This window comes from Rhinatrema bivittatum, chromosome 1 (genome assembly GCF_901001135.1).
Source record: "Rhinatrema bivittatum chromosome 1, aRhiBiv1.1, whole genome shotgun sequence".
In the NCBI taxonomy this organism is placed as follows: Eukaryota; Metazoa; Chordata; class Amphibia; order Gymnophiona; family Rhinatrematidae; genus Rhinatrema; species Rhinatrema bivittatum.
This window is the reverse complement of record NC_042615.1, coordinates 782,587,504-782,613,410: the sequence shown is the minus strand read 5'-3', so window position 1 is coordinate 782,613,410 and position 25,907 is coordinate 782,587,504. Positions and strand designations below refer to the sequence as shown.

General features: G+C 46.8%; 1 protein-coding gene across 5 annotated transcripts in view; it reads left to right on the top strand.

The window, feature by feature from the left end:
• Positions 1-25,907, top strand: part of SMAD7 (SMAD family member 7) — a 100,024-nt gene that overhangs the window by 37,661 nt on the left and 36,456 nt on the right. For 2 of the 5 annotated variants that reach the window (XM_029580360.1, XM_029580342.1), the window contains exons 3-4: positions 16,695-16,827; positions 21,660-21,713. In XM_029580360.1, coding sequence (XP_029436220.1) covers positions 16,749-16,827; positions 21,660-21,713 — 133 coding nt within the window. In that variant the 5' untranslated portion in view covers positions 16,695-16,748. Of the gene's footprint in view, positions 1-15,955; positions 16,143-16,694; positions 16,828-17,945; positions 20,222-21,659; positions 21,714-25,907 lie in introns of those variants that run through there. The other 3 variants (XM_029580331.1, XM_029580322.1, XM_029580351.1) reach the window with 2 other exon arrangements.

Sequence of the window (25,907 nt, the reverse complement as noted above, 5' to 3'; positions counted from 1 at the left end):
TTTATGTCTGCTTTTAGCAGGCGTAAATCTGCCAACAAAGGTAAGGGGGGGTTTAGATAGGGCCGGGGGGGTGGGTTAGGTAGGGGAAGGGAGGGGAAGGTGGGGGGAGGGAACAGGCAGCGCGCGCTGGGCTCGGCGCGCGCAGGTTGCACAAATGTGCACCCCCTTGCGCGCGCCAACCCTGGATTTTATAAGATACGCGCGGCTACATGCGTATCTTATAAAATCCAGCGTACTTTTGTTCACGCCTGCTGCGCGAACAAAAGTACGCGATCGCGCAAATTTTTAAAATCTACCCCTTTATACCTTTTATTTCTTTTAATCAGGCATCTACACATAAAATTACCTACCTTTTCTTTCTTTTAATCAGGCACACAAGCTAAAAAATTATCTACCTTTTCTTTCTTTTAATCAGGCACATACACTAAAAAAGTATCTACTTGTCTTTTCTTTTAATCAGGTACACACTTAAAAATTACTTACCTTTCCCTTCTTTTAATCAAGAACACACACTTAAAAATGTATCTACCTTTCCTTTCTTGTAATCAGGCACACACTTAAAATTAGCTAGCTTTCATTTCTAATTAAGCACACAAACTAAAAATTATTCTACCCGTAATTTCACCTCTCCTTCAAAATTTTAAGTCCCAAAATTACCCAGCAAAGCAATACTCACTGATTCTTTTCTGCCAACAGCAAAATCTTCTTCTGCTCTCAATACTCTCTTCTTGCATCGTGTGTTTGTAAATATGAAAGTGCTGTATAAAAACATGATTTCTTTCTTGACTGACTTTCTATTCTTGCAAGACAGGCCAACAATTACAGGTCACATACAATGCTTTGGGTTTTTTTTTTTTGGGGGGGGGCGTTGTTTCACTGAAAAGAAGCAGCTGAGTGCTAGCACAAATTTTCACAGGATGTGCAAGTATACTGGCCCTGAGGAAGATAAATGTGTTTTTACACTGCAGCACATTTTGTGGAAAAACATGTTTTTAGCTTTTCAGTAACTGGCAACATAAGATATACTGAATACCATTGCTCTGCTCATTTACATTTCTTGACTAGTGTAAAATTAATGCCAAGGCCCCTTAGATAGCACTGATGACAAAGCAAGTACTTTTCTCTCCCCATTACTCAGAAAGAAGCAGCTGAACACACTATACATTGTAGCTCATTTACATTTTCTGCCATGATGAACCATTCATACTAACAACAGATCAAGGAGAAGCTATCAAGGTATATATCTATATCTATATATAGATAGATATATACATATGTATTCAAGATTTATTTATATCTATATACTTTTCATTCAGTACTTTTTTTTTTGCCTCAAATAGCTCAAACAGCTTCCAAGAAAGAATGCCACTGCTGCCCATCTGTGGTCTGCATGATGTTAGTGTCCCATGTCAGGTCACAAGCCTTCATCTCTCACTCCCTGATGTTCTTTATCATTAGGGATGTGCAATCGTTTTTCCCGAATTAGGCAATGTCAACGAAATGGCCTAATTCGGAATAGTTTGGGAGAACCGAAAAACGACTGAATTTTTTCCAAAAAATTCATTTTTGAGTTAGTGCGCACTAACTCCCGATAGTGCGCACTAACCCAAAAATCGGGGCCCCCGAAAAAAAACCTACAAACTGCGGGAAAAACAAAATTCCCTCGGCGGGGGGGGGGGGGGCCCGAAACGAAGCCCAACACGAAATTTTTACCCGAAGCACATCTCTATTTATCATGTCTTCTTGGGCATGGCCCCTTTTATGCTTGCTATCTGGTGTGCAGTGTCAGGCTGTTTTGGGCACTGTGTCAGGTGGCATTTTGCACCTATAACCCAAGCCGTCTTCATCTTCTCCTTTTCACTGTTTAGACATGGCATTTGTCCTCTGATGCAGGTCAAGGTTTGAGATTCTTCTTGGCCATAAAGTTTTAAAGATCTTCCCCAGGCACTTGTATCAGAAGGTCTATAGCTTGTGAGCTGTTCTGTTGTGGTGGTGGGGCCTCCTGCTTCTTTGAGTTGCAACTCAGTTGGAACTAAGGCTGGGATTCAGCATTTGTAACTACACAGGGATATTTCTCCTGTTTTACATCCTCTCCCAACTCGCCTAGCCCACTTTACTTGAGCGATGTGCATTTATTTACATGTATTAAACCCAATTTTATGCATGTGAGTGCTTTTTAAAATCAGGCCCCTAGGCCCTACATCTGGCCACTGCGTGTCACTGTTTCATGATGTTTGGGACGCCCTCATCGCAGGGGTCATGAATGCTGTCTGTCTAGCATCCCCAGCCCTGGTGAAGAAAGGGGGTGGAAGACCCAGACCAGGAATTGAACCCGGTGACCCATTGGGTCAGCCCTGTTGTATGTCTTTTGGATGGCTTGAGAGAAGGTTGACGCAATCCGCATAATCCAGATCCTGCAACAGGAACTGAGGGCTGCATTTATTTCTGATGCTAGGAGCGAAAAGTTGTTTCTTAGGAAATAGAAAAACAATTGCCTTTGGGCTTTTTTTGTTTTGTTGTATTATTTATTTATTTGTTTTTGGTTGGGGGAGAATGTGAGAGAGAGGGGGCAACAGCCTCGCTGATTCTGAGAGCTGTTTTCAGGGCCCATGCAAGGTTATTAATCACCCTGGGGTGAATCTTCAGCCTTGTGCCCCCATCCCCCCTACCAGCTAATTAATTTTCAGGTCCATAGGCACCTCCCTGAGATTTTGATAATTAAATTCAACAATCATTATGACCACCACCACCATTCCTCCCAGAACAATGCTATAGAAACACATAATTGGACATTAAGGGCTAGATGTTCAAAATTTATGCACGAAAACCCCCGGGATGCGTGTAAGTCCCAGGGTTAGAAAAAGGGGTGGGGTGGGGTGTGGCCAGAGGCACCCGGCACAGCGGCCATTTTCCGCTGTGCCGGGGGATCGCTCGGCAACTTGCTTCTGCTCTGAGGTAGGAGCAAAAGGTGAGGCATAAAAAATCAGGCTAGTTAGGATAGGGATAGGGGAGGGCAGGATAGGAGAAGGGGAAGGGAGGCTAGGCTAGGGGGTTGGAGCGGACTGGGAGGGAACTGGGGAAGGCCCCGATGCGTCAGCGTGCGCATGTTATATAATCGTGCGTCCATGTGTGCTCGCCGGGTAGCACGCCCACATGGATGCGCTCACGAAAGTTCTGAAAATCTACCCCTATTCTTTTAAATATTGAACTTTCTTTTGTATATATGAATACATAATACAAATATGTTTCAGAAATCATATTGCAACGTGTCGTCACCTCAGTAGCAATATAATACTGACTCCTTCCATTATCAGATACTTTGTGAAGTAAAATAAAACCCTGCAGAAAAGTCACTCAGGACCTATATAGCAAACCTGCCATGCCAAAATAGCACTAACTCTCAAAACTAAAACAGCAATAACCCTGTGTGAAAGGGCAACACTGCATATATTCCACCCAGCCCTAGAACAGAGGTAGGCAAACTTTTTGATCCATGTCTCCACTTCCATTCAGGCAATTGGTTGGGGGGCCCCCCGAGATGGGTTACATGAAGAGTATCCACCAGGCAGCCACACTGCTAGTCAGTGGATCAACCCCCCCCCCCCCTCCCAGTTTGTTTCTCTTCAAGTTGCTGGAAGGAATAAGCTCACACATACTTAAAAGGGCACAGAGGTGCAGATATCCCACGCCCAGACAGACAGAGAGAAACAGATACCTCATGTCTACACAACCCACACCTAGACCAACAGGGATAAAAAACAAACAAACAAAAAAAAACCCCACCCAGACATAGACAGTCACGGACATAGACATCCAGAGACCCAGAGAGAAAACCACAGACAGAGGTATAGAATGTACACACACAGACCTCAGCACACCAGAGAAACATAGAGGCACACTCCACACACCAAGACACACTGGCCACACATCACAATGGTAAGAACTGTACATATATATTTTTTTAATATTAGGTGCCAGCTAACATTTTTTTAGAAGCTGAGAAAATCTTCATCCCACCCTTCCCAACTTATTTTTGTTGCCTTTTTTTTTTACTGTTTTCACTCATTTTTCATATTTTTCTCTCTATTTTTGTATTTTTCTCAGTTTGTATTTTTTTTATTTTCCCGTGTTTTGATTTGCTTATGTAACTTTCACTTTTTTTTTAGTTACACTTTTTTTGCCTTTATTTTCCATTCCCCATCTCCTCAATCTCTCTGGCCCCTTTGCCGTCCTCTCCCCTACCTCACCACTTCTTTTCCCCCGAGTGCGCAATAGTTGTGATCTCTCTCCTTGAATAGGGACCTAGCAGAGGCAGGAACTCCTTCCAGGCTGAGGCCTGAGGGGCGGCAGGCTCTTCCTGCCACAGATTTCCGCTGCAGTTCTACCCACCCGGCCCACCACTGCAGAAGCAGCTACTCTCCCCGGCCAATCAAAAGAGACGCATGGCTTAAGCCATGGAATGCTTACAAGGATAAATATTTTAAAAAATGATTAAATATTAAAAAAAAAAAAAATCCAAGAGATAAAAATAAAAATTCTAACTTTTACACGCTCAAGAAGAAAAGGTATCAGAGTCCAACAAAGTGCTGTTAATTCCCTAATTTCCTGCCCTCAATGGGCTTCAAACAGGATTCAGACTGGAGCACTGTCAATCAAATCATTTACCATTTTTTCATGCTATTTTGTTTATTGTTATTCTAATATATGAATTTAACAAAAAAAAAATCTCGCATTCAAATTTATTACAAAATACATTCCAAAATGCACCACCTCAAAACGTCACTGAGACACTATTACTTATCTTTCTCTTAGTCAACATGAAAAGGCCAGTGCTGGCCACTCATAATGCCCAAGAGACTGCTTACTGTGTTTTCGACAGTATTTACAACGATGCCACTACTTTCTGGTAGCTCCCTCCCTCTTGAGCTTGCAGTGTCTCCACAGCACTGAGACCCAATAGGGTAGCCATTTTTTCTTCCCCGATTGGGCAGCCAATGTGCTCCGACTTCAGGATTCTTCCCACTCCCCCTCAATGTGCTCACCCCCCCCCCCACCCTAGAACACCAATACACCTCCTATTAACAAACTGCTACAGATCCTTACTCAGATATTACATGCTAGCAGAATATCTCACCTCAGTCTCACACACGCAGAACACAGACGTCGACCAAATACCAAGTAAGTAACCACAAATTAGAATTATATAGAAAAAAAAATTGAATTCTTTATTCTGTTGTCCACTCCAGACTCAGGGCCCCTGGTCTACAGTAAAATCCATCTCTTCCCATGGATTTTGCTGGTGTTGGCAGAATTGTTGCAGGAGACCGGGCAAGCCGGGTTGCGGGGAGAGGCTGTCCTGCACTTGTAACTTTTCTTTCCCATGCTGACTGCATCGTGTTGAGCCGCATCCTCCTCGTCTGCTGATTCAGCCCCACTGCAGCTTTCAGTCGTGCTGAATAAGCAGCCATGAGGTTGAAAACTGCCGTCCGGCCCAGGTGGCAGAAGAGGAAGGAACAACTGGAGTGCTGCTGCTGCCGCTCACCTCCTCTTCCTGCCGCTCATCAGTGCGATGAGTGTGGGGTTGAGGAGAACTTCTGCAGAGGGATCCGGGGTGGTGAGAACTGAGGAAAGGAATTGTGGGGGAGGGGAGTTTGAACAGGAAGACCAGGAGGCATCCCTGGTTGACTAGAAGTAAGCTGAAGGGATGTGAGTGGGGGACAAGAGTGAGAAAGTGGGATGGGAATGGGGGACCAGAGAATGAGGGTTTGGGGTGAGGTGAGAGTGAGGGGAAGTATGGTGGGGGCAAGAGTGAATGAGAGAATTGGATGGGGTGTGGGGGAGAAAGGAGAGTGAAATGGGATGGGGCAAAAGTGAAGGGTTGGGGTGGGGAGGAGCAAGAATGAATGAGGGGATTGGAGGGAGTGCAGGGTGTAGGGACCGTGAGTAAGGGGATGGGGCAAAAGTGAATGAGGGGATCAGAAAGGGTGCAGAGGGAAAGAGAGTGAGTGAAGGATTTGGATGCAAGAGAGTGAGTTAGATCAGAGGAGCTGTGGGGTGTGAGTGAGAAAACTGAAGGAAGGGGGTGTGAAGAGCAAGTTGTTTGGAGGGGCTGTGAATGAGGGGAACAGAGGGATATGAAAGAAGAGCTTGGTGTTGAGGGGAGAGTGAATTATACCCACCTTTCTCCTCCCTTGTCATTGACGCCCCTTACCTCTCCTACACTCATTCCCTTTCCCTCTAATCCAGGGCTTCCTAAACCTGTCCTGGGGAACCCACAGCCAGTCGGGTTTTCAGGATATCCATAATGAATATGCAAATGTTCTCTCATGCATATTCATTGTGGATATCCTGAAAACCCGACTTGCTGTGAGGTCCCCAGGACAGGTTTGGGAAGCCCTGCTCTAATCCCTGATTCCCCCTATCCTCCCCTCCTCCTGTGCCTCAATCCACCCTCTGTCCTCTGTGCTTCTATCCCTCCTGCCCGAGATTCCTTCCATGCTGTCCTTCTGAGATCCTCTGTCTCTTCCCATCCCTCAGATCCCTTCCCCTTTCCTCCATTCCCCTCCTCCCATCCCAATACATCACTAACATCCCTTTCACCCAAAAAAAGAACTAAATAAATTACCTGGACACAGAAATGCCAGAAAAGGACTTTATTCTTATAAAGTATACATTAATTAATTTGCAAATAAAGACAAAAACCATGCAAATTTGCCACATAATTACCATGGATTTTTAAAAAATCTGCAGCAAAATTTGATAACTCTTGCCATGGAATCTTGAAAGATTTGCCATAGGAAAGTGTGGGTTTGTGTGTGGTGTATATGTGTTTGTGTGTGTGTGTGTTGGGGGCAGGGGTGGGGGGAGGGTGTGTGTGCTGAGTCTAGACCAGTGCTGACGAACTCCAGTCCTCGAGTGTCATAAACAGGCCAGGTTTTCAGGATATCCACAATGCATATGCATGAAAGAGATTTGCATGCCCTGGGATTTGCATACATTGGAGGCAGTGCATGCAAATCTATTTCATGCATATGCATTGTGGATATCCTGAAAACCTGGCCTGTTTGTGGCACTCGAGGGCTGGAGTTCGGAATCACTGGCCTAGACTAACCGCTCTCCTGCTCCCTGCAGAAAGGAGGGTAGGGGCTGGAATAGGGAACAGAATGGCTATACTTTACTGTGCAGTGTCTCTTCCAGGTTCGTCCCCTTCCCTCCTGTCCCTGAATGACCACAGGGGAGGGCCTGGATCTGGGAGCAGATTGGTTCCTGCTTGCTCTGCTTTGTGCTCTGTCTGCTTCAAGCTCACTCCCCTCTCATCCTGTTCCCTGCAGGCTACCTGGGAGGGATGGAACAGGAAACAGAGCTGTTCCCTGCTGCCTAAGACTCAGGGCACAGGTCAGTAGAGTCACTGAGGCAGAGCCCTGTGTGCTCGTGCAAAACGGCCCCTTGGTATGCAGGGCCCCCTTCAGCTCTTGCCCATGGGAAAAATTGGAGGGGGGGGGGGGGAGGCGGGAAGGAGGGGAGAAGAGATTCCTGGCCATTTCCTCCTGCTTCTTTGAGCATCCTACTTAGTTGGAAGAGGGACTGGGATCTAGTGCCATGAGCCTTCATTTGCGGCTTCCCGGGAGTTTTTCACCCCATTTTATATCTGCTCATTCAGCCCATTCACTGCAGCATTGGTCCTTGGCTGGATTAATGTACCAGGTCACCTTCCAGAATCTTGCAATTGTGGTCCTTAAATCTGGCCCCTAGGTGTCACTGTTGTGCAATAACTGAATGTCTTTCCCCTAGAGGCTGGGAACGCTTCCTCTGCAGCACCACCAACCCTCACCAGACTGGGGGAGGGAGTGCAAAAGGCCTAGGTGGGAACCAAACTCAGGTCCTCTGCATGACACTGGGCAGTGGGGCCAATTAGCTTCGAGGCCAGTTCCTCTTTCACACTTTTAAAATATGGTTAAATCTGTTCATCTTACTTTCCATTATACATTTCACCGGTAGTAATTTAAACATTTTCTCAAATGGTATTTTTTTGTTTATTCCACATTTATAGGCAGGTGGGTGGCCTGTAAGGAGGTAGAGCCTGATGGAATTTTAAGTTAGGCGATCCATGCAGTGTTTTAAAGGCAGCACCGGGGAGGGGGGGGGGCGGTTACTGGGGTCTGGCCCCTCACAAACTGGGGGCCACTTTTTCTTAGGATTTATCATTGCGGCAGCTTCTGAAGATAGGAGCAAAGCACTTTCTCCTCTCTTTATGCTCCTTTCCGAAAGCTTTCATGCACATCAGGCACTAACATTACAATCAGAGTGTAGGAGAGATTGGGATCATGTCTGGGTGAAAGGTATGAAATACATGAAAAATGATTATCATGATTATTACTATAATAATTGTTAAAAACAGACCTTTTTTTTTTTTTTTTACATGGGGGGAGGGGGGCGTTAAGATGTAGCAAGAGAATACATTATGCATAGGTCAGGCTGGGAGTCCAGTTGAAATGATGTGTTTTTTTTCTGCCCTGCCTCTTCAACCTTTCCCTTAACTTCTCCAGCTCACCTGAGCTCTACTGGTTCTCTGTTACTTACTAGAACAATGAGCTGTGAACCAAGAAAGATCCTTAGGCTCCTGAGTTCAAATCCTTCCCTTCCAGTGACCTTAGGCAAGTCTCAGTTTTATCCTCCGGTATTTCACGTTATCCATCTGTAACTAACCGGATGGCAAACAATGTTCCTTTCTTTTCTCACCATCCCCTTTCAAAAGCTCTTGTTCAGATCAGGAGTACAAAATTGGTAATCAGACTTTCCACCCCAGAGGCAGCTCTGTGCATGCATTTCGGAAGAATTACTTTGTAAAGCATTTTGGGACCCAATTTGGATAAAATGTGCCATATAAATTAAAATGACTTATTATCTGATCATTTTTTCCATTCTTCTCATAAGTCTGTGTAATATTTTCTGAGGCTGGCACACCATCATGAAATCTAGCTTTAGAAACTAGAATCAAAAGCACAGTTCTTATCACATCCAGTAGGCATCATAGCTGACACTTTCTTCATCAGCTTCTTCCATATGACAACTGTGATGGTTATATTACATTATTACATACTGTAGACATATCACATACACTGCATGGTATCACATAATTGTTATGGAGTCTCAGTTTAGTGGACCCTTAGGCCGACCTGCAGGAGTCTGGGAAAGGTGGTCAATGTCTCTAGTATGTGGCAGGCCGGGAGGCAGATGTTCAGGCAGGACGTAGAGGTGCTCTTCACCCTGGAAGCTGGTACTCCCCCGGGAGGAGCCCAACCACTGGGACTTAGGCGGCTTCACCCTTGGAAGCCGAAGCCCCCCCCCCCGGGAGAAGCCCGTAGGGGCCTGACCACTGGGGCTTAGGCGGGTTGTTGATTAGGACTGAGAACTGGAACCAGACTAGAACAGTAGATAAGTACTGTAACAGGGCTCGGGTTCTGGAACCAGGCAGGAACTGTAGCAGGGCTCAGGTACTGGAACCAGGCAGGAACTGTAGCAAGACTCGGGACTGGAACCAGGCAGGAACTGTAGCAGGACTCGGGACTGGAACCAGGCAGGAACTGTAGCAAGACTCGGGACTGGAACCAGGCAGGAACTGTAGCAGGCAAGCAGGAACCAAGCAGGTACTGTAGCAGGCAAGCAGGAACGGAGGGAGTAGCAAGGCAACTCACTCCGGGGCACGGTGCAACAGGGAACCAGGAGGTAAGCCCGTTGCAAGGCAAAGACTGAATGTCCGCGGCCGGCTTATCAAGGCCACGGCGACTGACGTCAGGAACTGGGAGGAGTCACCACTGGCGGGAAACGGCCTAGAAAAGCATCGAAGTGGCACGCGCGCACGCCTAGAAGCAGGGCGTCCATGGGAAGCTTCCCGGCGGTGCGGCCCTCGTGGGGACGCCGCCGAACAGGGCGCAAACCAGGCCTCCAGAAGCGGGAATAGGTCCAGAAGCACGGAGGTAAGGGTCTGGTCGCGGCGCTCGCGGCCAGAACCACAACAGTACCTCCCCTCTTACGCCCCCTCTTAGCCGGTCTGGGTTTACTTGGGTGGTCCAGATGGAACTGCCATAATAAGTCCTTGTCGAGGATGTTTCGGGCCGTTCCCAATAATTATCCTCGGGTCCGCAACCCTCCTAGGCAAGCAGGTACTCCCAGCGGCGTTGTTGGAACCGGACATCCAAGATCTCACGTACTTGATACGTAACCTCGTCCGGTACCGAAGGGTCCGATGGTTCAGGAGGCCGGGAGTGGTATCTGGATAAAACAAGAGGCTTTAGCAGTGACACATGGAACATGTCATGTATACGCATGGAGGAGGGTAGGCGTAGTCGGTATGAGACTGCTCCCACTCGTTCGGCGACTCGAAAAGGCCCACAGAATCTCAGAGCTAGTCTTCGAGACGGAATACGTAACTGTAGATTTTTTGTACTAAGCCAGGCGCGGTCTCCTGGGAGGAAGATGGGTGCTGGCTGACGATGCCTATCCGCCCATTTCTTGGCGGACTGGGCGGCTTTACGGATCTTTCCCTGGATAGACGTCCAGAATCAGAGTACTAGCTCAGCACGGCCCCCATGGCCACATTGGAGGCATCGACCTCCACAACAAAGGGCCTGCTGGGATCCGGATGACGAAGGCAGGTATCTAACAAGAACGCTTCCTTAAGGGCCTCGAAGGCTTGGCAGGCGGGAACAGGCCAATCCACCACGTTGGCCCCCTTTCGGGTGAGGGCAGTCAACGGAGCCACAATACGGGAGTAGTTAGGAATAAAGTGATGGTAGAAATTGGAAAAGCCGAGGAAGCGTTGAAATGCTTTAAGACCCTTCGGCTGGGGCCAATTCTTATTTGCCACCACTTTCTCAGGATCCATTTGAAAGCCTGTTGCAGAGATTATGTAGCTCGAAACTACATTTTTCCAGTTTCGCGTACAGACCATGCTCCCTAAGTATTTGGAGCACTTGACGGACATGCTGACAATGTGAAGGCAGGACCTGTGAGTAGACTAGCACATCATCAAGGTAAACGATTACGCAGGTGTTCAGGAGGTCCCGTAACACCTCATTCATAAGTTGCTGGAACACCGCCGGAGCATTACATAAGCCGAAAGGCATCACAAGATACTCGTAATGCCCGTCTCTGGTATTAAAATCGGTTTTCCGCTCGTCTCCGGGACGAATTCTGACTAAGTTGTAAGCACCTCGTAAGTCCAACTTTGTGAAAATCTTCGCTCCCTGGAGCCTATCGGGGAGTTCCGGGATTAACGGGAGCGGGTAACGGTCTCGCTTAGTAATGGAATTTAGGCCTCGATAGTCTATACACGGTCTCAGTGAACCATCCTTCTTGCTGACAAAGAAGAAGCCTGCCCCTGCAGGCGACTTGGACGGGCGAATGAACCCCTTGGCCAAATTCTCAGAAATATACTCGGAAATAGCCCGGGTCTCAGGTAATGATAAGGGATACACCCTTCCACGGGGGGGCTTAGTACCAGGTAACAGGTCTATAGCGCAGTCATACGGACGATGCTGCAGAAGGATCTCTGCCTTGGTCTTGGAAAATACGTCCGTAAAGTCCTTATATGGTGCAGGAGGACCTAGGGCAGAGTGCATCAATGAAAGTGCGGGAGTCCTAGGCACTTTCATACAGTTAGCTAGGCAGAAAGGGCTCCACTTGACAATCTGTAGAGTATCCCACTGAATCGTGGGCGAGTGCTTCTGTAACCACGGCAACCCTAGCCCCACGGGGTGGACAGACTTATCCAACACTAGGAAGGCTATCTCCTCCAAATGGATCGCCCCAGTGCGGACAGTGATGGGTGCCGTGGACATCAGGACAGGTCCTGGAAGGAGCGTCCCCTGGATAGAGGTAATTCGTAATGGGACCTCCCGTCTATGCGTAGGGATTTGCAACTGGGTGACTAAATCCTGCAGGATGAAATTACCTCCAGCTCCAGAATCCAGGAACGCAATCGTCTCAATGGACCCTCTAGGGTATTCCAGGGTAACAGACACGGTACATTGAGGAGTTGTAGCACAGCCTAGGAGGAGCTCCTCCCGACCTCCTAGGCTTTGGCGTTTTCCGCATGCTCCTGGCAGCGTGCCAAGAAGTGGCCCTTCTGACCACAATACAAACACAACTTCAACGAACGGCGACATTGCCTCTCTTCAACAGAGAGCAGGGCCCGACCCAGCTGCATGGGTTCGCTGGTGGGAGCATCTGGACGAGAGGTCTTAGGAGAAGGTACAGGTCTCGCCGACCCAACAGCCGAACTGTGGCAAGAGGAATGCTGCTCCTTGGCCCGTTGTTGTAGGCGGCGGTCAATGCGGGCAGCCATCTCTATCAAGGCGTTGAGGTCCTCCGGCAGATCTCGAGCAGCTATCTCATCCTTTATACGTCCGGAGAGACCCTCCAAGAAGATGGCTTTAAGACTACCATCCTGCCAACCTACTTCTTGGGCTAAAGTCCGAAACTCCATAGCATAATCTGCCAAGGAGCGAGCCCCTTGATGGAGCTGCAGCAAATTAGATGTAGCCGTGGCTACTCGGGCGGGCTCATCAAAGGCCTGTCGGAAGTTTGAGATGAAATGTTGTAAGTTCGTTAGCGAAGAATCATTGTTTTCCCAAAGGGGAGAAGCCCAAATTAGGGCTTTCCCATCAAACAGGGACAGGATATACGCCACTTTCACCGCATCCGAGGAGAACTGCCGGGGCAACAGAGAGAACCGTATAAAACATTGGTTCAGAAAGCCGCGGCAGGTCCTTAAATCACCAGCGTAACGAGAGGGTGCCGGCAGCAGAGTCACTGAAGAGTCTTGACCTTCGGGTACTGGTTCTGGGGCAGACGAGGCCCTGGCATCCAATCGGGCCGATAACGCCTCTACCAAACCAGTAAGGACCTCGAGGTACTGTTGTTGATACTGTAGCTGCTGGGCCAACCCTGGCAGATCCAAGGGGACAGGTGCATCCGCCGAGTCCATGGCCTTGCAATCTGTTATGGAGTCTCAGTTTAGTGGACCCTTAGGCCGACCTACAGGAGGCTGGGAAAGGTGGTCAATGTCTCTAGTATGTGGCAGGCCGGGAGGCAGATGTTCAGGCAGGACGTAGAGGTGCTCTTCACCCTGGAAGCTGGTACTCCCCCGGGAGGAGCCCAACCACTGGGACTTAGGCGGCTTCACCCTTGGAAGCCGAAGCCCCCCCCCCGGGAGAAGCCCGTAGGGGCCTGACCACTGGGGCTTAGGCGGGTTGTTGATTAGGACTGAGAACTGGAACCAGACTAGAACAGTAGATAAGTACTGTAACAGGGCTCGGGTTCTGGAACCAGGCAGGAACTGTAGCAGGGCTCAGATACTGGAACCAGGCAGGAACTGTAGCAAGACTCGGGTACTGGAACCAGGCAGGAACTGTAGCAAGCAAGCAGGAACCAAGCAGGTACTGCAGCAGGCAAGCAGGAACCAAGCAGGTACTGTAGCAGGCAAGCAGGAACGGAGGGAGTAGCAAGGCAAGTCACTCCGTGGCACAGCGCAACAGGGAACCAGGAGGTAAGCTCGTTGCAAGGCAAAGACTGAATGTCCGCGGCCGGCTTTTCAAGGCCGCGGCGTCTGACGTCAGGAACTGGGCGGAGTCACCACTGGCGGGAAACGGCCTAGAAAAGTGTCCAAGTGGCGCGCCCGTGCGCCTAGAAGCAGGGCGTCCATGGGAAGCTTCCCGGTGGCGCGGCCCCCGCAGGAAATCCACAGAACAGGGCGCAAACCAGGCCTCCAGAAGCGGGAGTAGGTCCAGAAGCACGGAGGTAAGGGTCTGGTCGCGGCGCTCGCGGCCAGAACCGCAACAATAATTTACTGTTACATTGCATTAAAATACAACAGCCACTTCCAATGGCTGGGAGCAGAAAGCAGCTCCTGGTCTGGCATCCATGGTCAGCTATAGAAAGTCTCCTTAGCTGTCTCTCGCTGGGGATGTAACCCCCAGCGCTACTCGTTTACCTTCACAGCAGTCAACGCAGGCAGAGTTACCACACTGAGCTAATTTTTCTTTTCCCCCATTGTGCGGGAACAATTTTGGCCTATCACTGGTGAGGTTTCTGCATCACTCCTGGACAAAGCAGATTCCCTATCCATTGCAGTAGAGAGGAAGGAACAAGGCAGGGGAGACCAGTGTATCACTCCATGGTGAGTTTTGGTTGCTGCATTAAAAAAAATAAAAAAAAATATATATATATATAGTTGCATTCATAAAGGTACAGAGAAGGGCGACCAAAATGATAAAGGGGATGGAATGGCTCCCCAATGAGGAAAGGCTAAAGAGGTTAGGGAGAAGATATAAAGACTAGGGGGCACTCCATAGAGTTAGTAAGTAGCACATTCAAAACAAATTGGAGAATTCTTTTTTTTCACTCAACGCACAATTAAGCCTTGGAATTCATTACTGGAGGATGTGGTTAAGGCAGTTAGCACAGCTAGGTTTAGAAAAGGTTTGGACAAGGTCCTGGAGGAGAAGTCCATAAACGGTTGTTAACCAAGTAGACTTAAGAAATAGCCACTACTTATCACTGTGTGATAGCAGCATGAGATCTCTTTACTGTTTGGGATCTGGCCAGGAACTTGTGACCTGGATTGGCCACTGTTGGAAAAAGAATACTGAGCTTGATGGATCCTCGGGTCTGATCCTCAGTCTGATCCAGTATGGCAATTCTTATGTTCTTATGACCTCATTTTTGGAGCAGAATCCCCCTCCACCCCCTCCTTTAACAATGAGGACCCTCCCTATTTAGACTTTTGGTGGGATCCTTTGATTGAGCTGCAATTTATTTCACTTTGGGCTAAAAACCCCTTTAAATTTGTGCCTACATTGCAAGCAATCAACCCCACATCTATTACTTGATTGCACAAAGCACTGTCCACAGTGCTGGTTTCATAAACGTTTTTTTGAACATGTTCATTTTGGATATATTTGCATGCAGTGTAATTCCATTTCCACTGCCTGTATGTATCCAGCAACTTCAAATGGTGGCAGTGCTTTCATAAGAAGGAGCAAATTAACTTTAGAAAGGGATATGGCTCTGGTAAACAAGAGGCTGGGCCCAATGGATCCAACTATTAAGCAGATTTTAAACCTTCTACATGACCAATAGTGACTCCCTCTGTTGCTTTGTATTTATTTTTTTTTTATTTAAAATGATCAAGCATGGGATCAACCCAGAGGATCCCTGGTCATGAAGAAGTGAGGGGAAAGAACTGGGTTCTGTTGCACAGGACCAGGAAATAAATTTGGCATACTAGATGGGCCTTAGGATCCTTATCTGCCATCATATTCTGTCAGGTGGTCAATCTGCTTTGGCCTTGCCCAGTGAATAAGCTGCAGATTCACCTGGTGGAAAGTCATATTTGACAACATTCAGTATTCTAATTTACGGAAAGGATAGTCCTAATGGCTCTCATGACATTCAGTAATGATTTTTACCTTAGGGACAGATTGAAGAGTCTTATTGATCACCGTTAGCACAAATGGAAATTTATCTAGTCTTTGGGGGAAATAAAAGATGTGAATTTATGCCATAACTGTGTGCTGTACCTGTTTTTTTTGGGGTTTTTTTTACCTAGGCATGCCCAGATGTATGCGATATTAACATCCATCTTGTCGTATGATGTAAAGCATATACATGGGGAATACTGTATGTGCTTTAAAAGCTGTCTAGGAGCATAACACAAATATACTGTCTAACAAATATGTAACATTGATTTTCTAAAAGAAGACCAGAAAGATCCCTGGTTGGTTAAAAGCCTCCTGTCATAATGGCTGAGAGAGACAAGACTTTTCTCACGTTTTATTTATCTTTTATGTGTCTTTGTTGTGTCTCACACCCTGGTGCTGTTAGTAAAACAATTAGGTTAATAGTGTTCTGGCTCCAGCTGTCTGTCAAACACTGAATTGCAATGCAAATCAACTCCGGTTTATTATTCACCTTTAACTCTTCAAAGAGCAGAGCGACAGCGTCTCCGGAAAGCACTAACAGCGGTGCAGGTCTGCAAACTTGGCTGGATTATAGCATTACTAGCGTTTCCGTGATTTTAAAGAGTCAGGGGGTGGGGGGGAGTAGCGAACGTTGTAACTAACCCGGATACGTTTTTGACGGTATGTCCTGTCTTTTTGCCTACAACCTCTGTATAAGCGAAAGATTCTGACTGTATCTAAAAAATGTTTACCTTTCCAAACCCCTTATGCCTCTTCACTTTAATAAAATATGGGCTGTCTAGATTACACGCGAATGGACTATAACCATGAAGCATGATTTCATTGAATGTCATAATTTTGTATTGCTTATTAAGCAACCATGGAAAGCGGATCGATCCATAGCCCGAAAAAAGAAAAATAGTTCTAAAGAGCGTTAAAACAGTCCTTTCCCTGAACTGACTCCGACTCCCTGTGCAAACTTTTATTTTCCTTCTGAAAATGCAAACTGAAACAAAACGTTTGCTGCTAGATCTGTATTCCCTTGTCATCAGATCATCCATCAGGGTGACGTCCGTCACGTTTCAGGGTAGAGGATTAAATACTGTTGTGTTATTTTTAATTTAGCAAAATGAAATGTTAGGATTACACTTGCTCAGATAACTCCTGTTTGTAATACTTTTCTGTCCAATGACTTTCAGATCTCTGTTGTGCTGTCTTTTTTTTTTTTTTCAGGAATTCTGCTGCAGCTCTGACAGTTTCAGTGGAGCATCTGGCACATAGGATTGTATGGGGCTGAGAACTGCTGGGGTCTCCAACAAAAGGCGAAAATGCCCGGCACAGAACCGCCTGTCTTGCCGACAAAATGGTATAGATTTTTTTTTTTTTAAATCATCATGCACAATGCTTCTTTTAAAAAGTTTTCTCTCGCTCCCTTTCTATGGCGCCTTTTAGGATGCAGTGAATACGCTGAAATAACAATATTTTTTCATCATTTGCGTTTCATACCTGCTTATTTGCATAGGCACACAAAGAAATAATTGAGCTTAAAGACACAGCGCAGAGGAAGGGGCATAAACACAGAAGAAAAGCCCCCAATTTTTTCAAATGAGTGGTTACAGCAACATTTATTTCAAAATAACCTATACTGTTTGCAGCCTTCACTTTTGGTAATAGGCTGGAGCACTTTAATTGCAGGTTTAAATGAAAAGTCTCACCGACTAGCCTGCTACTCGGCAAACTTCTTAGGAGACGAGCCTGAGTCTCCGGGTCAAAGCAGATCAGAATCGGTTAAGCTTAGCAGCGTGACTGCTGGGTCTGAAAAACCAAGAAAGTTCCAGTGTCCCGATCACAAGGCATGAAATGCACCCCTGTACGTGCGTACAGAGGCATTTCTCCCATAGACTCAGAACGGGAGAAAAGTGTTGGTTAACATGTCATATGCGTGTCGAAACTGGCTCTCTGCATCCTGCATTAAAGGGAAAAAAAAAAAAAAAAAACTTCCTACGCCGAAAAGTTTTCAATGCCAAACCAAAAAAAAAAGCTTTTGAAAACCAGAGCCACATGTAAGGGTTAATGTCCCCTTGTGCGCACTGTGAAGCCAGACCGGCTTTGTCCCCTTTTTGGCCTCCTTCATGTTCTTATTTTCATTTTTCCTTGCCAGATTATTCTCGCCGCACCCTGCCCTCTCGCCACCGCCACCACTAGTTCCCTTAACAGACTCCAGGAATTATAAAAAAAAAAAAAAATTAAAATTAAATAAAAAAGAGCTTTTAAGAAACCCGATCTGTTGTTTGCGCAACACAATCACTTTTTTTTTTTTTTTTTTTAAAGCGACAGGGTGTCTAGACGCCCACGTGACGGGGCGCGCCACTGCGCACTGGAGCCACTGAGAAGGAGCTGAGAACGCAGAGCCGGAGCCAGCGGCAGGGTGGGGGAGGGAGGGAGGGGAGGGAGAGGAGGGGGTGGGGGGTGGGAGGCATGGGCACTAGGTAGTAGCAGGCAGCGCACTTTGCAGACCTCTCTCCTGAAGATCACATCCCAGCCTGCCTCTTCCGCACGGGCAAGGCGAGAGGCAGAAAAGACAAGGAAGAGAAAGCACACACACAAAACCAACCCAAAATAATAATAATAATTAAAAAAACAAACAAACCCTGGGACGTTTGTAAAGGAAGAAAAAAGCGGGAGAGGGGGCGAGTGCAACGCAACGAGGGAGAAAGAGACGTATAATTATACAACCCAAGCCCCCTCGCAAGACCGGCCAAAAAAAAAAAAAAAAGACGAGGAAGGAAGATCGCCTCGGAATCGCTGAAGTGCCCGACAGAGGAGCCCGGGCCATCGCTGCCTTTTTTTCTTTTAACTTGGCTTATTATTCGTATTTTTAATTTTTTTTTGTGGTTGTTGGTTGCGTGTTTTGAACCAGCATTAATTGTCCAAGCCGTTCCCTCCTCCCTCCACCCTCTCTAGTCCTCTCTCTCTGGATCAAGGGGGGGCCAGAAGAGACCGTGGAAGCGAGAGAGGGGGAAAGGGAATGAAGCAACTGCATTTCAGCAGGGAGAAAGAGCCGGCGCTGGCAGCGGAGTCTTCGGAGACAATTCCAGCTCCAGTAATTGAAGGATCGTCGCCTAATTTCTAACCCCATCCGTTTTCCCCCCTCCCTCTTTCCTTCCCTCTCTCTCTCCTGTTTCTTTTTAAATTGGACCGTGGAAGTGGAACTTAAAACGTCGATACTTTTCTTTGTATCTCCTTCGCTACCGACTGATTTTCTTTTCACCTTATTTATTCTTTTTTATTATTATTATTATTATTATTATTGCTTCTGGAAACGTAATAGCCCCTCCCCAGATGGGCAAGATTAAAGCTGCTTTTTCCCCATTTTTTTGGAGGAAGGAAAGACGATAGAGTTCCTTTTTTTTAAACCTTAGCAAGGAGGATCGAGGATTCAATGGATTAAACCTTCTAGGAAGTGGGCGTTAAAAGGGATGTAACGTTCTGGATGCATTTCTAATTCACCTTGGAACAGAATTTTTATTTTTACTTTTTTTTTTTTTTTTTTTTTAATTTGAAAGTCTAAACCCAGATTCTCTTGGAGATTATTTCCACGTCAATGGTGGCTTATTCTTTTTTTTTTTTTTTTTCTTGACTTCGTGTTGTACGAGTTCCATTTTTTTTTCTCTCCAGACCCCGAGGGGGAATCCTTTAGCGGGATTGTTAGACCTTTTACTATACAGGGAATCCATCGCGTGCCTTATCTGCAGAGCTCATTCTTTTGGGAGGGGGGCTGGCTAATGTTCCACACATTCGGCAGATGTTTGTATAATTATTATTTTTTTTTTTTACCGTATTACTATTATTATTATTCCTGATCGGCAGAGGGGAGGAAAAAGCACCAGTGCCTAAGGTTTGAAACCCTTTTGACAGAGGGGAGCGCAGAGAGTGGCAGCTTTTGCAAATTTCTGTCCCTGTAAAGCATATTTATTCCTGCCTTCCCATATATCGTACTTCTTGTACAACGATCTAGGTTGTTGTTGTTGTTTTGTTTTTTTCCCCGAGTGGGGGGAGAAAGCCTGAGCCTTTTTTTTTTTTTTTTTTGCCTAAAGAGAGATATTTTGTGGCATTTGGGGAATTTTCCATCCCGAGACTGGCGTATGTTACAGATTGCTTTGGCTGCCCGAACCGCCACCTTGTCCGCATTATTTCAGGCTGCTTGTGGTCGCCTGGACTCGCATCCCGGATTCTTCATGACTTGCGGACGTCATGCTCGTTTTGTAGCCGGGAAACCTTTCTCTCGTCCCGCATGTTCAGGACCAAACGATCGGTGCTCGTCCGGCGACTCTGGAGGAGCCGCGCGCCCGGGGAAGGCGACGGGGAAGCGGACTCTCGGGCGCATGGAGCCGGGAACTGCTGCATGGGCAAGTCGGCGAAGATCGCCAAGGCTCACCTCGGCTCGGAGGCGGAACTGAAAGCCCTGACCCACTCGGTCCTCAAAAAGTTGAAAGAGAAACAGCTGGAGGTGCTCCTGCAGGCGGTGGAGTCCAAGGGGGGCGCCCGGACCGCCTGCCTCCTCCTGCCCAGCAAAGTGGACTCCAGGCTGGGCCAGCAGTCCTACCCGCTGCCCCTGCTGCTCTGCAAAGTCTTCAGGTGGCCGGATCTCAGGCATTCCTCGGAAGTCAAGAGATTATGTTGCTGTGAATCGTATGGGAAGAATAACCCCGAGCTGGTCTGCTGCAACCCCCACCACCTCAGCAGACTCTGCGAGCTAGGTAAGCATGGCACGCGCCTCCCCGCCTCCCTCCCCCCCCCCCCCGACCCTGCACTTAAAAAGTCATTGCAAAAGAAAAATAGCAGAACGAAAGAAATGCACGAGGAGCCGATCTGGCGGACTCCCGTCGACTCGGAAGTCCCAGTGCCTGCCTCTCAGACCTAAACAATGTTTAATTCAATGGCAAGCGGTATTGATTGTGGTCTTGCATTAATGGGACATGAGCATGTTGGGAAGGGGGGGGGGGGAGGTTATGCATTCTCCAGTATCTCCTGCCAGAGGGGCAAAAAAAAGTGGTGGATGCCAGTGGCAACGACTAATGCATTGGAGGGGGTCGTTCAGATGCAGCGTTATAGGGCACAGGCTCTGGCCACATGCAGCCTATAGCGTTATCCGTCGGTAAAACAGGCTTGGTACATTTCGGCAGCTCCACCACGCAGGCAGTCAGATTTTCCTGTTAACACTGATATATGTTGCGTGTGTTGTGTATAAATGCACTTTAGGTGTCTGAATTAGAAATGAAGGTAAAAAAAATAAATAAAAAAGACTCAGGTCACTGGTTGAAATTCAGGTTAAGGGTTTCCCGGTCAGGCTGGGTAAAGCACTAGGCTAGAGAAAACTTGCAAGATTGCATTAATAAATAAAATCCGAGCAAACGAGCAAGATCTAGTTTCAATTTCGAACATACCTTTTGCAGCGAGTTAAAAGTCCCCCCCAATCTCCTCCACGCACGGAAGCCTCTTCCGTTTTTCAAAAGGGGTGGAAAAGTTGCCGTGTGTTGGATCTCTTGGTGCCAAGAGCCCGGCGGAGAGATCTCTCTCTCTCTCCCGATCCCCCCGCCCCCCTTCTGTAGTCAGAAAAATCAAGACTTTACGTTTCAAGTACATGTTATGGATTCCATGACGGCCTTGCCGTGCTGCTGACCCCCGGCCTTATACATTTCTTGAAAGATTGAGTACTTGCAACGGGGGTTTGGAGAGAGAGAGAGAGGGGGGAGGGGGGTATGGAGGAAGAGAGAGGGGGAAGTAAATGTCAGCATTTCTCTCCCCCCACCCTCCTTTTTTTCTCCCCCTTTTTTTTTTCTGTGCAACGTTAAATGTGTGTGCGTGTGTGCAGCCAGCCAGGATTATCAGGCTGTCTGGATCAGTTGGTGATTTCCAGAGCTGGAGTGTTTTAACCGAGCCAAGGAGGCCCCGATCAGACAGCCAGAGCAGCAGATAGCTGGGAGACTGGCGCCAGGCGGCCCCTTTTGTTTATCTCACTGCTAAATATCAAGGCAATCACCGCCTAGCTGCCCTGCCTCCAACCCCCAGAGCTAAGACAAACAGTTTTGCTAAAAGAATGCCACTGTTATCATAAGTTTCTATCTTTTTTTTTTTTTTTTCTCATGGCTCTGCCTTTATTTTCTCTCTCTGCTTTTTTTCCCCTCTTAATTCCAGAGTCTCCCCCTCCTCCCTACTCCAGATATCCAATGGATTTTCTCAAACCGACTGGTGAGTATAAATATAAGAAGTGTTGGTGGAAAGTTTAGGCTGCTGTCTTGGGAAGGAAAGCACCCAGGAAGCAGACCAGGGACTGTCTCATTCTCCCTGCTTGCTGTTCTAATTTTCATTCAGTTTGCCAGGTGTTTCAAAGGATTTCCTCTGTGGATTCGTATTTTATTTTTCTGTCTTTGAGCTCCAGTGTTCAAAATAGAGTTTAGTTAAATATGCTTGTACCAAATAACTCACCAATTACTAGATAAAAGGTTATCAGCCAGTAAATACCTGCAATCCATAACCCCCCCCCCCCCCAAAAAAAAAAAAACAAAACCCACACATAGTAACACCACAAGAATTCTAAGTCACATTAAAGTTTACAGTGCCGAGAAATATTGCTCGGATGTAGATATTTTTGCTAATCAACTTAAGATATATAGTGGGTCCAACCAAGTTAAGAATTACAGGCTATGAAGACAAGTTGTGCTCTTTAGGATGGTGTGAGTTGAATGATTACAGTACATACCTTCAAGACAGGCTGACAAGGCTCCCCCTATATTTTAACCTATGAGATCCTTTCGTGAAATTTATGACATGTGCCATTAAAGATTTGTTTTTTATGTTTAGCATGGGTTTCTGCATGCCTGTTGTCTGTAATTGACTGGCAGGGTGCCACTGAAAGCTGGTACCAGCTTTGGTTGATAGCAAGATAAACAGGACGGGCCGAGAATGTAAAGAAGCAAATGGGAACTGTGGCTAATAACAGGGAGGCGGGACTCACCTCTCTTTCTCCCTCTCTCTCTCTCTCTCTCTCTCTCTCTCTCTCTCTCTCTCGTGATTTCTTTGTTGGAAAACTGATGTGTTATATATGTCACTATAGCAAGGACAGAAACCAGTGTAGCTGGGGTCCCTGAATTAGGTTAAAGGGTTGCTTCTTTTTTTTTTATGGGTTCCTTACTGAAAGTAGAGTTGACATATATCAGGTCTAGAATACCCCAGACTAGTAATACCTGTTATGATAGATGGTAGAGTGATGGACTGAGAGCCCGGAGATCTTGAGCCCCACAGCCTCAGGTACCCACTTCCCCCCCGGAAGCTCTCGAGGGATGGAGGATTCGGTGTACCAGCATGTAATTTTCCCTATGGGCACCATTAAAGTGGCATTGAACAACAAAAGATGATGCATGTCATTCAAAATGCAAGTCCAATATGTTTTTAAGAGCTCTGGGGTGGGAAGTCTTATTTCAGGTGGATGGAGCCGAACGAGAGCTTCCAGAGGGAGAGAGTGGCAAGGGAGACCTCTTTTCATAGAAATGTTAAGATGTAGCAAGTGGTGGGAGAAGCGAGGCCCCAGGGAGTGAAGGGGATAAAGTCACTCAAGAGAGTTTGGTGTAGGTTACAGGATTTGAAGCCATGAGTTTCAGAAGCCCCCCCCCCCCCCCCCTCCCAGCATCCAGGCTGCGACCAGCAGACCGGATCAGAAGTTCCTTCTCACTTTCTAGTGAAATTCTGCTGTTTCTCTGGATAAACCTGAAGCCATTAGAGCCATGTGAGTTTGGAAGGGGAAGCTTCTGCTGTTCTCCTCGCCTTTTCTGACCTCTTTGTGGGGGGGGTAATGGTGCTTTCACCTCTCTCCGTTTCTGGGTCACACCTATTTTCTGCCCCTTGTAACCGGAGTCGGCCTACGATGGCGCTCCTCTTAGTTCTGGGCCGTGAAGCTGTGGGCCTTTGTGGCGTGCACCGTACTGGAATATGAAGGCCCTCTGAGGCGCTGTTTCCTTTCCTTCAAGTCACAGAGCTGGTGGTACATTTTTTTTTTAGATGAAAGGAATAAAGAAATACTTCCCTGTTGGAAAACGGAGCGACTGGGAAATTAGAAAGCAAAACTTTACAGGGAAGGAAGGGGGTAGTAATTGTCCCTAGATTCCCGTAAAAGCATTGGGGGTGAACCTGTTGGCAGGGCTTAAACATCCTGAAGGGGGTGAGGGCCTCATATTGGCGTGGCTGGTCGGGTGATATATTTTATTCGTTAACAAGTGTTGACATAAGGTAGCAAAACGTGTGTAAACAGAAAGCCGCAAAACATGAATGTGCTCTTTCGAAAGGAAAAGCTCTTTAGATCGGCCAATAGGAAGTGATTAATGCTGCCAATCGGAAACTCCAAAACAACTGGTTACTCAACAAAAAAAAAAAAAAGTATTTATTAAAAAGAAAAACGAAATCCCAGATGGGCAGATAAACGCAGACCAGCAGAGAGAAAAGTGAGCTGGCTTGGGGGGGGGGAGGGGGGGCCAGGCGGGGCTTGGGGGTCCACCCTTTGCTTTCTGTTTCTCTCCTCTATTGTTCTTTGTTGGATTCCTGACATTTACGTTTCCTGCTGTATCCTTAAGGTTTCTTAGCCACATTGTACATTGTTATTTAATTTGTTTATCTTGGGTTATTAGGTGAGAACCAGGAAAATCATTTTAACGGTGGAAAACTTTGGGAAATTATAACCAGTTTAACAAGTAGAAATTCAGAAAAAAAGAAAAAAAAAGTTGTATTATAAGTGAGCACGAGTGGGTGGTGGTGCAGGTACCCAACCCCCTCCCCTGCCCTCCCGCCTGCACTCCCCCCCTCCCCCCCCCCACACACACTCAGACCTTGCAGTTATACAGCAGAATATTCATCCATCCACTCACCGAGGGGTTCTTTGAAGTCAGAGGTTTTCACTGCTAACGCCCCCAGGGCTGTGGAGATTTTTTTTCCCTCTGGTTTATATTTGAGCTATATTATTTAGCTTTTATAAAGCCTCCTGGGAACTTAATTACATTTTAAAGAAAGATTTTAAAAAGAATAACAGCCCTCCTCCGCATGCCCTTTGAATACTGGGAAATGCCAAAAAAGCAGAGGAGAGTGGGTGACTTAAACCAGCGTCTCAGGCCTGGGTCTCTCTGGTCCAGCAGATGAGAATCGGGCCTCCGTCTTTTTTTTTTTTTTTCTCCCCCCAGTCTGGCAGATAACTTTTGCTAGGGCAGGCTGGGAAATGACACTGGGGCCCTGGAGAGAGGCCAAGCAAAACTCTCTCTTGCTTAGCGCTCGAGCAGCATACAACCTTGGGGTCCGTAGCTGCGCCTTCAGGAAGAAACCACACTGTGGAAAGGAGAGTGCACTGCGTTTGAAGAGCAGGAATCCTGGTTAAAATCTACTTAAAAAAAAAAAAGTTGTTTTTTTTTTTTTTAAATCTTCTGTTTGTTGAATGCATACCATGGCAGCATGCTTAAAGCTTGAGGGAGAGGAGAGGTGCAGTGTTAGGGGGGGGTGGGGTTGGGGGTGTGACGGGGCTGAACCATTGTTAAAAGTCTAAAAAAGTGAAGGCATTGATGTGGCTGCCATCTGTAGACCTAAGAAATAGATCAGACCATTCATAAACTTTTTTTTTTTTTTTGTGTGTGTGTGTGTGTGGCTTGCTGGCAGCTGACCAAGTTACTGTAACTATAACCTGGGGCAACATTACACCTTAAGAGTTTCATGCGGTGTTGCTCTGTGGTATGACCCAGGGACAAACCACAGCACAGAGCTGCCCAGCGACATGGAGCGAAGGGGAGAAGGGTGAAACACTTTGGCTGGTGGGAATCTCTCGGCGTGGAGGTTAAGGAATGTAGGTAATTGCAGAGAAGAAATGGTGGCCTACGTCAGACAGAGAGTAAAAGGGTTAAACAACCAATCTCCTTGTAGCACAGAAAACACTGCAAGCCAATTAGAAAGTGTAGGGCATCCAGTATTTCACAAGTAACTCCGTTTCCTGGCTCCCCTATTGTTCTCACTTTGATTAAGTGTATCCTGTTAAACTGTATATTCCTGTTCTGGGTTATACTTTGCCCTGATAAACTGTGATTACACGCCTATATGTGTGTGTCCTTGTCCCTTTTGATTTTCAGAAGCGGGCCTCCTGAAATCTTCATATTTTTAGAGCGTAGGATGGTTGCATGAGCCATGGGGTTTTGTTATAGGTTGCCCAAAATATTCATCTGCCTGCCTCACACCGATGCTACATCTTCCTAAGCAGCTTTTTTTTTTTTTTTTTTTTTTGTCCTAATATACTATTATTCCTTGTAGTTTATTATTATTTTTTTTTAAATATAAGGTGTGCTACTCCCCCCCCCCCCCCTCACATCCCCTGTTTTAAAAATCTCATCCCCTGAGTTCATCCTGTATTCGGACTTTGCA